Source organism: Drosophila persimilis, unplaced genomic scaffold (assembly GCF_003286085.1).
Source record: "Drosophila persimilis strain 14011-0111.01,24,50 unplaced genomic scaffold, DperRS2 tig00000124-arrow-pilon, whole genome shotgun sequence".
NCBI lineage: Eukaryota > Metazoa > Arthropoda > Insecta > Diptera > Drosophilidae > Drosophila > Drosophila persimilis.
Window position 1 is genome coordinate 10,172,503 of NW_020825294.1, and position 13,525 is coordinate 10,186,027.

A 13,525-nucleotide genomic window follows, 5' to 3' on the forward strand; every position below is an offset into this window, starting at 1 on the left:
TATTTCTAATTGAAAAGAATGGAACTGCTGCCACTTTAATGCGGGGGCTCGGCACGGTTACGGGCACAACTGTACTTGAAAGTTTCTCTGTGTTTCTCTCTGGGGATCACGTGCCACGCGGCGGCAGCGACTAATTTATGCAACAGAAGGCGCAGCAGCAGCATCCATTGATTGGCTGCCTGGACAGGGCACACTTGCTGTTGCAGCACCTCCTACCTCCTACTATTGCCTCCTCCTCCGTCTTCTGCCTCCTCTTTCTGCGCTGCCGCTTTCCTTGTGCCACAACTTAATTTGTGCCCGGGAATTTATGGCTGCTGCACGTGCAAAACGGAGGAGCCATGGGCCTTTCTTGCCATCGGTTGGGTATCGGCCTCCCAGGAAGTTTTTACCGCCTGATTTGTGGTTACAAAAGTTTTTTCTTTCACACAAAACAAAACAAAAAAACGTGTGGCAACAGTTTTTATTTTTTTTTTCATTTGTTTAAACTTTAGACCGTAAACGTTGCCTCTTTTGTTTCGGAAAAAAAGAGAAAAACCTTGTCTTTTGTTGCCGAACGATTGTGCAACAAAAATATCGACTAAATTTACAGAATTCGAATATTTAGAGCAGAAGAAAAAGCTTTGCATTCTGGGCTTGTAAAACTTTAATGAAGCGATAAAAACTATGCATTGTTTACAGCAGGGAAAACATGAAGAAATAAAAGAAATACAGGAGGGAAAACATGAGGCAACAAAATGCGAGGCACGCGGTGGATGAATGAAGCAGGAAAATGAGAGCTGAAGGAGGAGATTTGAAGCAGAAGAAAACATGGAAAACGGCTGCCAGAAGAGTCAGAAGAATGAAAGGTGGAAATGGGTTTGGGAAATTTCCCTAAAAATAAATCAAAGTCTTATGCATTAATGAACTTCAATTCGAGATGCTGCCAGATGCTGCATGCCCCCAGCCGCCCGCTCTGCATTCCTTCTATGGGTAATGCACATAAGCCCACATCGAAAGGGGAATGGGGCAGAGAATGTGGCAGAGAATGGGCCAGAATGCGGCACATGAGGCGGGGCTTTCCGCCCATTTTCCCTGCCACCTAAGCAGATTTCATTTTAGATAAAGCAAACGTAAGCTTTTCCCCATTGAACATTGGAAAATGGCTGACAGGTGAAGAGAACGGAGAAGAGGGAGAAAAGAGAGGAGAGTTGTGGAGAAGAGAAAGCTAGAAAGCCAACGAAAGGAGGATATTTTTTATATGCATTTGCATTTACTCGTAGCTTAAGTGGGTTTCAATGTGCAACCACTTGAGGCACGAACGAGAGCTGAAATTTGTACAAAATTCAGGAGGGAAAACTCTGAAAATGGGAGAAAAATCTGTAGAGAGAAATATTAAGGCAGTGATGTGGATTGTTCAAAATCATTAGTACAATTTTTGAATGGAAATTGTAGACAAACAAAAGAAAATTCCACTAAGGAAAAAAGCTGGATGAATATAAAAAGAAATATTGGTCGCAAAAAAGATAGAAATCTGCTCGAAAATTGGGAAAACTTTTTGAAGAAAATATAAGAAAGTGCGTGTATTGGATTATTTCCGGGATATAAATATTATTCGCATCATTTTCTGCATCAATATTAGCTATTTTAACGAAAATAATATTTTCTATTAAAAAATCATTAAGAATCTTCGATTTCCACTTGATTTTTATAGCTAATAATATTGTTATTCAATAAGATATTCATATCGATAGATAAATCTAAATCTTTTTAATAGATATTTCTTTCGGTAGAACTTTTGATTTTCAGATTATTTTTGAATGAAATGTTACTGATCATAATTTGTATGGATTTCTATTGAAGAATCCACAGATTCGAGATACATTACAACAAACACATTAAGTAATGAATAAATTCTTGAATTTTATTTCTACAATTATAATTCTTTCTGTTCAATAATCCCTTACAAATGTTTTATATCAATCGAATGGAGTTTCTAACTTTGCTTAGAAAATTTGTTCCTTCAAAAGTAAAAGCAAATATAACTTTAATATGAACTAAAGTATTCCCCACCAATTTTTGGCTTTGCAATTTAAATTTCTCTAATTTCTGTAAATTTTCTGTAGTTTTTCCATCCATCAATTTGCATCCCCAAAGGCAAATTTCCATAGTATTATTTACTCAACCTTTTAAGCACTTAAATCTGCTTAAGACCCCAAAAGGAAAACGCCCCCACAAACAACCATTTCCTACGTTCTTTTCACTGCACTTCAATCTGGGCATTTATGCAGAACAACATGGGAAGGACTTTGCTCCTTAGAAAAGAGGATATACAGCACATACATACTTATTTATGTGTGTACGTGTATGCATACAAATCATTGAAGCGCATTAAATCGTGCTATTGTTTTAGTTTAATTACATAATAATTGGGCTGTATGGATGTTTACGGGTTGGATGTTTGTCTTCTGCTAATAACTGAAGCAAAAACAGCTTATGACAGAGGAAAACCCCCCAATCGAGGGGGAAAATCCATTGAAAATCCATTGAAAATTGGCTACAAAAGGCAGTGTCCTGCAAAAGACAGCAGACACGAGACCCAGCAGCAGGACCGAAAAGGACGAAGCCAAAAAGACAGGCAATTATATAAGACACACGAGGCATGTGCTTATTTTGATTTAATTTCCCTTTAAGACACATCCACACACGACGCACACACTGGTGTCCAACGTTATTTACATATTTGATTGGGAAAATCTCTGCAGCTGCAGACCCTGAGAGTGGTACGCTTTTGCCCATTTTGCCATTTTACCTTTTGGGCCTGGCGTTCGGCTTGACTTTCCCTCCACATGTAGCTTTCCTTTGTTTACGATTTCCTTCCAAGTGGAAATCAAATTAGTGCCGTAGTAAAATTCATTTTCGAGTAAATTTGCACAAATTTTCGCCTTTTGTTATGACAATGACTCGGTCTGGATCTGTATGGCAGAGAGAGGCTTTAAGGAAAGGACTTTGGGTATTTAAAATATTCGAAAGTATTCAGAGAAGATTTCTGCATACTCAAAGATAGTGATACTGCCTCTCTTTCTCACTCTGTCCTAGTGAGACTCGCGTCGATCAAAATGATTATAAATAAACGTTTAATTGTTTTTTGGGATCTTTTATTTGAATGAAATTTAATTCCACAGGTTGGTTTCCTTCAAATCGAATCAAGCACTCGCTCTCTCTCTTTCTTTTCTTTTTTCCAGTGTGGCCCCTCTCTTTCTGGCTCTTTCAATCGCTACCTCTATCCTTGTGAGACTTCGGCTTTGGGATCTTTTGGCTTAATCCTTCATCTGAGACCTCTCTTCTATCTTCCGCTTACTCTTAACCAGTGTGGCTTAGCGTTTTAGGGTGATATTTTCGTATCCGTCATGTACTCAACTAGAACTTATCACCGTTCTGTCTTTCGCTCAATCCCCTCTCCTAGTGAGACTCGTACCCCTCTCTCTATCTCAACCACTATAGCTCTATCCCAGTAGGACTCGTATTGAAATCTTAGGCCTTTGGAAACCTAAACTGTCCTTCTCTCCTTCAGAGTTGACAAAACTCTAAGGATGTTCAATTTTTTGATTAAACTTTTACCAGAAAATGGCAGCCCTTTCATGCAGTTCTCCCACAGAACTCTCTTAAAGTCAATTTGGTGTATGTTTTGGTCTTTAATTTGGTTTTTTTCAACGACTTCGACTTTGGTTTCTGTGGAGTTTTTACTGGCTTCTGGGTGGACTTTTTTTGCTGTGACTGTGCCTCCTATGTTGGAGGTTTTTCCTGGTTCTGGTGTGGCACTTGTGTCGACGCCAAAGTTGACTTTGAACACTTTTACGTTTCGCTGATTTTTCAAGAGTTTTCATTTTACTTTTCTCGGTTTTTTCCGTGCCCACATTTGACTAGAACCACCTCCCGCCCACAGAACGTACTACTACTGCCGGCTGCCTGCCTCTCGTGTCGTCGTCACTCATTAGAAAAACGTTGCAGAAAGTCGCACACCAAAAAAAATGTGCACTACGTGTTGCAGTCGACAGAGAGAGAGAAAAACCCAAAACCAGTGGAGAAAAACCAGTAAGGGAAAAACCAAGAAAAACCCTCATGTAAAGAGTTTGCATTGGTGCAAAAAAGAAGCGAGAGACTAAGAAAAACTTTATTACAAACTTTTCGTAAGTGAAGAAAAGAAAAAGCCTTCATCCTGGGTAAAGGAAAAACCTTGGGCTAAAGTTTAATATTTGATTTAAAAGTTGATAAAATTTACTTTATTCCAACACTCCACTTAATGGCGGCCACACTCTCCTCTCCACTACACCGTCCGTCGTGTTATTTGTTTTTTGATTGAATTTCTGCAAATGTTTCTGGGCTGTCCTGCCACACATTCTATCGCAGGCATTCCATCCCTAGGGTTTCCTTCCTTTCTTCCCTTGTTTTTTGGTGGGTTCGTGTCTCGGCTGAAGCGTTGATTTTTCATTTCGTCATGCAAATATGAAAAACAAATGGGAGGGCAGCCAGGAAAATGGAAAAATTGTTCAAATGCTTTTGTTTGTTTGCTTTGAATGGAAAATGGAAAAACACGAACTGCAGCGAGCGCTAGGGGGGAAAAGCGGCATGGAATATGGGCATTGTTATGAGAGAAGCACAGGATATGAATGAGGAATGCAGGGTCGGAGGGGCTTCCACTGGCTATGAAAGGTATCTATTGAAATGGGGTATTAGAAGGTGCTTCTCGAAGGGTTTCTACTGAGATACGAGTAGTAGATGGAGTACTCTAGAGCTGCTACCGCGGGGGTATTTGAAGGAATGAAAAACGATGGAGAGGCACCACTGGAGAGGGTTTTATTGGAGGCGGTTTTATTGGTGGTATTTTGTGAGCAGGCAATCAAGGGATAGGAAGGGCTTTAACGAAAGATAAAGGTTTACAAAAAAAGTTACATGTTAAAAAAGATACTTTGGAAGGAAAGTAAGTAGATATAATAATAGGAGCTACTATAAAAATTAGTAAAAAAAAAAGAAGCACACATCAAAATTGGTTCTAGAAAGGGTCTACAATTAGCTTTAGAGCATGATGAGTTCCTTAGGGGGTAAATATACATAAAAGAGGGTATGATAGAACCATAAGAGTCGCCCTACATGCAATATATGTATTCAAGGAAATATTAAGAAGGTTCTGGGTCGGTCTTTCACCGAGAAGTTATAGAATATATGCACATATGTAATAGAAGACAAAACAATTAGGTAAAAAGAACTAATACCAAACGAATCAAGAATCCTACAAGTGATATTTATATTTATAATTTATTTGTATGTATAATTATTTTTTATTTTATGTATCATGTTTATATTTGTATAAATTAAAAAAAAAATTGCTTTTTGGGTAGATTTAATTTAAAGAATGAAACACAATACGCATGGAAAACAAAGAAGCAAATTTACGGATTGAAACTTCGCTAAAATTCACTGAAAATTCTAAAAAATTTCGATTGGGAAAAATATTATTTTTGAATAAACAGACAATTCCATGCCGGCAGATATTTGCATATTTTCAAACGTTTATTCCATACAAAAAAGCTCCTGATGCATTCATGAGATGGGGAATATGGGGGCTCCCATACGCCAGACAGAAATACAAACAATTTTTCGCATGCTACCAACTAATTTAGAGGAGCACCTCAGTTCCTTTATTTTCCGTTTTCTATTCCTATTTTTTTTTATTTCGATATATTTATTTCTGAGCAAATTGGCAAATTGAGTTTGTTAGTAGCAGGGATCTCCTGCGGGGCCTGCTACTGCTCCTGAATCTCTTCCGACTGTTACTCCCTGCCTCAATGACATATAGAAATGTTGCACTGACTCCTCCTTGGTGCAGCCGGGCCAAGGATAAACCCAATTTGGCGCCCATGTCACATACGTCAACGCGACACTGCCACGCCCACAGTTCGTTTGGCAATTTGTCAGCTCTTTTCCGCCGCTATTTTCGGTTCTGTTTTCCCTTTTTTTGTTTTTAGATATTTTTCATTGCTGCTGCATCACGTGCCACACAACGGGTGCACGTTTAGCTGAGCTTATCATTTTCTCAAAAGACTCTTCTTTTTTTGTCTATTGCGATTTCATTTGTTGTCTTTCGATGGTCGTCTCTGTCTCTCTCTTTCTCTGTGTGTCAGTGCCTCTCTTTCTGTTGTCTCTGCCTCTCTTTCAAAGAGAGAGCTCCTCCTTCTCTCTGTTTCTATTTAATATGCAAAACGTCAACTAAACCAAAAACTGACAAAGTTGAAATAAATTTTTATTTCATGGACCCTCCACTCTCTCTCTGTCTCTCTCTCTCTCTCTCCCTCTCTTTGGGGTTTTTCTATATTTCGGCAATGAACTTGCCGCAGATTCAGCTTAGAGCAAAGGAAACCGAAAAAGGAAAGCTAAAATTGGGTGAAGAACATTCAGATACCCTTACATCTCTTTCCTTTAAGAGAAATTTGGGATACTCACATACGATCTGGATACAATTTGTTGAGTGGATAGAAAAACATATAAGATTACATATTCAAAGCCTTCGTGGAAATATCTTTTAATTATACTACTCTCTATCGATTCTTCCATACACTCATAAATTTTGAATTAAATTTGGTAAATAGTTCGAAACACACAGAAAACTACAGTTTATACAATTTAGTGGAAAAATCTTTAGAAATAAAAAAGTTATAACAAAAAATGACTTAATTATTAAAGATTGTATCTATGAAAGATCTTGGATATAATGTTCCAACTGTGTTTAAAATTGCTCCAAAATCTTTACGAAAGCAACTATTATAACTATCCTAACTATCAGATTAGTAATCGGATATTGATCGTTTTTTACATATGAAAAACAATAGCCAGTATCGGGTTGAGAAACCTTGCAAATTAAGATGGTTTTTTTAACAACGAATAGATTTGTAATTTTATTCAAACGTTCTCCATATGAAAACTATACGATATGGTAGTTCCTTCCTGAATTTTACAAGTCATTTGCAGAATATAAGTAGAAAAAAAGAAGGCCTTATGCCCATCCATCTGCCATCGTTTAGTAGCAGAAATCATCCCAAACCGACAATACCCTCTCTAAAGGTACTCGTAAAAACATTCCTTAGACGTACCCTTAGCCTTGGCGCAGAACCTTATTTAGGAGCACCATTCTAAAAACTGCCAAAGCGAGCCTCCTAGAGAGAAGGAAAACATTTTGGGAAATCCCATCACGTAGCAGACGGCGCGAGCTAAAAGAAAAACTGCACACGAAGAAAAGGTAGACGAAAATTTTACCCACTTTCTAGCTTTCCCGCCGCCTCTTTTCTAGGGAAAATATCTCCCCGAATGGGAGGGAAAACTTTTTAATTTTAATTTCATAAATGCAATGAAGTGCAACAACTGGCTGCAGCTCTCGAAAATCATCATCATCCGTAGCCGCAGCCACAGCAGCATCCGAATCCTCATCTAAATTCAATCAGAGACCCGAGAGGCAGATGCTGTGGCAGAGTCCATGTGGCAGTTGCAGGACTGTCTGCCCGCCCACCTGCCTGCCACCTGTCCACCCGAAATTGCTTAGTGCGGCGGAAATCATCATTTTCCAACTCCCGTAACTGAATTTCCCTGAAGTTCGGTGCAAAAAAAGTTTTGTCATCCATGGATAGATGACGTATCCACCTTTCAAATGCATGCCACACGCCCCTTCCCTCTGTCATGCCACACCACACTCGAAACGTGAGTGTGTGTGCGGGAAATATTTTCACGTTGATGCCACGGCATTTGCATATGCCCAGGCCCAGGCAGCGGTACGGCAGCGGGTTTTCTGTGTGTGCTTTTCTTCCTACTTTGTTTTTGTCATTCAAAAAACAATTAACGCAAAAAAATGGTAGAATGACTCATGGGATACGGCTTTTCTGTGCAGGCGAAATTCACTGGCGTTTAGGATTTTTTCACGTATTTTGATGAGGCAAAAGCCAAAGGACTTCCATTGCTAGTCCCAGTGCCAGTCATCGTCGCAGTGGCAGTACGAGGTGTGGCAGGAGTATTCCTTTAGGCAGTGGAAGCCTTTTGTGAAGCCTTTTTTTAATTTGAATTAATCAAAAACGAGTTAATCGAATGGGAAACCTTCTAGACGGACTATTGATTGCAGGTAAAAACTGTTGGGGAAAATTAATTCTAGCACTAAAAACCATTTAAATTAAGGTTTAAGTAAGCAAAAGGTTTGTTACTTTAAAACAAAAACTCCAAAATGGCTCTTTAAGAAATAAAATCGATTTTAAAAGGGCATAGGGATGCATTTAAATTTCATAACATAATTTTTAACAATTTTTAAATGCAATCTCCTTACAAAAAGTTGTAAATTTGCACTGAATTTGAAGTCATCTGTTGAACGGTTCTTTTTTTTATGTTATAAATAACCTTTCTTCAATTCCTTAAATTTCTTAGTTTAATATACGATTCTTCCTACGTATTTTTAAACAATTTCCATCTATAAACTATTAAATTTTCGCTACATGCAATGATTTTTATGGTTCAGCATCCAACATTTTTGTTTAATTTATAAAAAGCCTTCGTACATTCATTTAAAAAATTTTTTAATTAAATTTCCCTATAAAAACTTTAAAAATTTCCTCTACATTTAATGTGGTTTCTGGTCTGGGGCATTTAAAGGCAGAAAATTCAATAAATTCTATTGTTAGATTGTTAGAAAAATCTTCTCCACCTACCATTTGCTGTTGACTCTTTGGCTTCTTGACCAAATCGGGCACCTTGAAGCTGGTAACAGCCTCAATAACCTCCGCCAGCAGCAGCCCATCGCGACAGTCTGCAGAGAGATCTGTGACTTTTCTTTTTGATTTGGCACGCTCCAGATAATAGTTGGCCCAGTCCGTGTAGATCTGCAAAGAGGGGAAACGTGTATTAGTATATATGAATATAAATGGCGACTAAATGACAGTCTAATGGGAAATTCAGGCTGTAATTAAGGGCCATGCAGATACGAGAGAATGTACTTCCGCACAGCTGTCCCATCGGATGTAGATGCACCACACACAACGTTGCAATCTCTTTTGCACACAGATTTTTGGGTTATCAGGAAATCATTAGCCATTTTCCTTCTTTTCTTGGGGAAAGAGAGGAGTTCCTTCTGCTCCTAGCGGAGGAGACAGGGACACATGCACAAGGAAACCCAAGGAATAGGCAAACAAATTAAAATTGAAGACATTTATCCACAGCCTCCCCCAAGAGGAGGAGAAGGAAGACAGAGGAGTCTTGTCGAGAGGTCGTTAAGAAAATCTGTGGCAACACGAATCCTTTTTATATGTTTTCTGTGTGTGTGTGTGCATTGGCCATATCTTTTCCATCTCTCTCTCTATTACATTTATATATTTGATTCAGTTTCCTTCTGTTTTCGGATATGTCTTTCATATTAATACCCTTTAAGGAATAATCATGAGTTCCATAGAAAAGCGGTGGAACGCTCCATCGACACAAAAATCTGAGTATATGGCAATTTAAAAACTGAACACTTAGAAGTGCAGAGTGTCGTGAAGGGACCTTCCTGCTATTTTAATGAGACAGTAGACCAAATTTCTTTTAGTAAAGGGTGTTAAAAGAACCGGCTAGACAGCCCTGCTTGTTTTTCTTTGGCCCTAACTTTATTTGCTTGCCTTGCAACATTTTTATTAGATATATATGTAATTATTATGGGCTAGGACTTCTGTGATTTAATGTCAGATGAGCCAGATGAGTTATCCGTCAGATACTAAGGGTATATGGATTTTGTAAGGCATTATGTTACAGATAAATAGAAAATAATTATATGGACCTACAAATTCTGTAGGAAATTACTCTAAAATTATACAATAATATATTTAAATTATATGAGAGCTTAATTTTCTTTTAAAAAATATATTTAAAATATCTAGATATATTTTCGATATTTCAAAACAAAATAAATTAATTTTTAAGCAAAAGTTGTAAATAAATAAATCCTATTAAAGGACTTAAGTAAACGGCAACAATAATTCAAAGTCTAACAAGTTTTTCTTGCCTTTTTCCCTCTTTGAAAACTACAATATACACTTTTCCCGCAAAGTTCTAGAACCAGACAGCCAATAAGAAATGCTAAACTCTAAAAAGAAAACATTTCTTTGGCACTTTCTATTGTTTTTTGCCTCGTTCTTGCTTTTCCACCTTTCCCTGATCCTTTAGGGTATTTGAACTTTCCTTTTTGTTTCGGTCTCGGGTCTCGGGTCCCTGGTCTCGGGGCATTATTAGCTTTCCCAGACATTTGCTGGCCCCTCACATCGTTAGGCACATCCTTACATAGTTTTTATTATGCCACATGTCCTTTGCCACATGCCCCCCAATGGTAATCCTAGTGTGGCACTCATCTTCCTATTACTTACTCTGTGCACGGCCGTCTGCCTCCTTCTGCATATGCAGGCGACACATTTTGTTTGGCCTTTGCTTTGGCAATAAAAATATCTTTCTTGCATTGTACTTTTGCTATCTTTTGCCAGCCTTCAGAGTCGGTTCTCTCTATCTCTATCTCTGACTCTTACTCCCCTTTCCGGGGCTTCTTTCCACTGTTTTGTCTGGCTTTTGTCCCTCTGTTTAGAGCCCATATTCCCTTATGTTCCCTTCCGGGGCCCTCTACTGTTTAGCCATATTCCATTTTGTTGTTGCCACACACCAAGTTACGAGCTGGCTTTACATCTCAAAGGGAGGCCACACACAGGACACACGGGTAACAGGACAGGCACAACACACAACAATGGACTTGCCCCTGGATGAAAAGTCCTGAAAAGTTTGCTTATGCAAGTTTTTTTTTTGAGTACCTTATAGTTTAAGGGTTTATAGGGATTGTTGTATTCATGGATGAATATTTTTTAAGGTTGAATATATGATACATCTAGAAGTAGATTTTTTAAAGTAGAATCTTTAACGATTTCACTGCAGAATCAAAATTGTTCTCCTATTTTTCAAATAAAGAATAGTCTGTGGCATCTACAATTTGAAAGATATGGGGCTTTTTTTGATTGGTTTTATATATTATGATATTATATGCCTAAACAACGAAATTTATTACGATCGTGTAATAATTACTAGTAAAAAACGAGGGGGAACGTTGTGAGTTGCTGCGGACACCGCAACTCTAAGGTTATACCCGATACTAAGTCAGTATGGCTCTCCTCCGGCAGACGCCGCTAATATTTAACGACACGACAAAGAGTGCGTGCGAGAGAGACAGAAAATCAGTCTGAGCGTGACGTCGGGCGCTGCGTAGCCACTGCAAATTGATTTGTTCCTTTTGGCTAAAAAAATGGTCTGATCTGATCCAGATTCAGCAATCTAATAGATATGGTCATTATCTATGATTCTGCGTTTTTAGTTTTCTCAAATCTGCAATATTGTGGGTGCAACAGATTTTCGTCCTTTGTGGGGGCGGATGGGGGTGGGGCGAAATTCTGAGATATACGTTTTATAGTGACATCTTAAAGGAGTGTGTGCACCAAATTTGGTTACTCTAGCCTTAATAGTCTCTGAGATTTGTGGTTGCCTCAGATTTTCGTCCTTTGCGGGGGCGGAAGGGGGTGTGGCGAAATTTGGACAGGAAACGGTCAAGGTCCGATATCACAGGAGTGTGGATACCAAATTTGGTTGCTCTGGCTTTTATAGGTTCTGAGATCCTTGAACTCATATTTTGCAATTGGCAAAACCGACCATGAAACCTGTGTGTTAGAGTGAGACAGAGCGAGAAAGAGTGAAATTGTTTTCGTGATTCTGGCTGTAATAATTATACGATCTGGTTCAGATTTTGCACTCTAGAAGATATAGTCATCTTCTACGATTCTGCGTTTTTAGTTTTCTCGTATCGTCGAAATTGTGGATGCCACAGATTTTCGCCCTTTGTGGGGGCGGAAGTGGGCGGGGCAAAGTTTTGAAATATTTTTGGAGCAGTGACATATCACAGAAGTCTGGATCCAAAACATCGTTGCTCTAGCTCTTATAGTCTTTGAGCATTAGGCGCTGAAGGGGACGGACAGACGGACAGACGGACAGACGGACGGACGGACAGACAGACAGGGCTCAATCGACTCGGCTATTGATGCTGATCAAGAATATATATACTTTATAGGGTCGGAAACGATTCCTTCTGGACGTTACACACATCCACTTTTACCACAAATCTAATATACCCCAATATTCATTTTGAGTATCGGGTATAAAAACAACAGCATGAAGTATATTCTATCACAACAGACACTTATATATTAAATCCGCCAGGAAAAAGATTCCAATTTATATTCACTATTTATTTTAGAATTTAGCACCAAAGATCTTTCAAATATTGTATTTTCTACAGTTTCAAAGATAAGAGGCTCCTTTTTACTGATTTAATACATATTGCCATTGTCCAACCAAATATCAAAAATTATTATGATCAGAGGCAGAAGTCCTACCAATTATCATAAATTCCAAGAATTTCTAAAAGAAATTCCAGGAAAATTCTTTGGGAAACCTCTGCATTTATTAATTATTATTCCTTTTCTCCCACAGACTCTGCCGATATATTCTAGAAATCTGCATTAGAGGTATTCCTCAGTCGACTCTAACATCTTCTTTGGTGTACTATTATTGCCCTTGCCTTTGATTTCCTTTTGGTTTTCGCTTGTTTTTCTTTTTCTGCTTTAGGCTCAGGATTTGGCTTTGGCTTTGGCATTGGCTTTGGCTCTGGGCTTTCGGACAATAAACTGAAAAACTTGTTACTGGAAAATAACCGTGCGGGCGGGCAAAAGTGCAAATGTCAGTGTCACTGTGGCAAGTCTTTCTGGCCATGGCTTACAATACGAGTAGATATGCCACTCGCATCACAGAGAGACTCCGCTGTGTGTCCTGTCTGTAGCATACATACAAACGGGAATATGCAACAAGATTCTCTATAGCTACTTTTCCTTGCATTTTCCATTTTTTTTTCTCATTGAAAGCGACAAATAAAACTTTGTTGAGAGACAAAAGGTTGCCATTTCTTTCGTTTACTAATTAATTTATAGCCAACTCCTTTTGGTCCCTCACATACGAACCTTGGCATAGTCGCGCGTCAGGATGCCATTGATGTTGTCGCAGGATCCCTGATAGCTCACGCAGCGAGCCAACATTTTTCCTAAAGGCAAGAAAAGGGGTTTTCCTGATTGATGGCGTTGATAATTTTCTTTTCTATCTCCTTTTCGTTGTTTACACTTTTACGCACATTTTCTTGATAAGTTTTTCCTTTTTTCAAGCACTTTTTTATACATTTTCTGGAGTTTTCCCTTTGCTTTCTTATATTTTTTCATACACTTTATAGATATTTACATTTTTATACACTTTTTCATACATTTTCTTCAAATTTTTTCTTTTCTTTACACTTTTTCATTCATTTTTTTGCATTAAAAGGTTTTATATATACTAACGGGTGGTGCTTTTATAGATTTTAGAACTTAATGGAATTAAAAGATGCATAAAAAGAACGATGAAAATGGCCTTTGGT

At 38.3% G+C, this 13,525-nt stretch overlaps 1 protein-coding gene across 4 annotated transcripts in view; it reads right to left on the minus strand.

The window, feature by feature from the left end:
* Positions 1–13,525, minus strand: part of LOC6596472 (protein sickie) — a 215,444-nt gene that overhangs the window by 131,260 nt on the left and 70,659 nt on the right. For 2 of the 4 annotated variants that reach the window (XM_026987761.1, XM_026987760.1), the window contains exons 1-2: positions 13,080–13,154; positions 8,718–8,888 (exon numbers count right to left, since the gene is read on the minus strand). In XM_026987761.1, the coding sequence (XP_026843562.1) occupies positions 8,718–8,888; positions 13,080–13,154 (246 nt within the window). Of the gene's footprint in view, positions 1–8,717; positions 8,889–13,079; positions 13,155–13,525 lie in introns of those variants that run through there. The other 2 variants (XM_026987762.1, XM_026987758.1) reach the window with 1 other exon arrangement.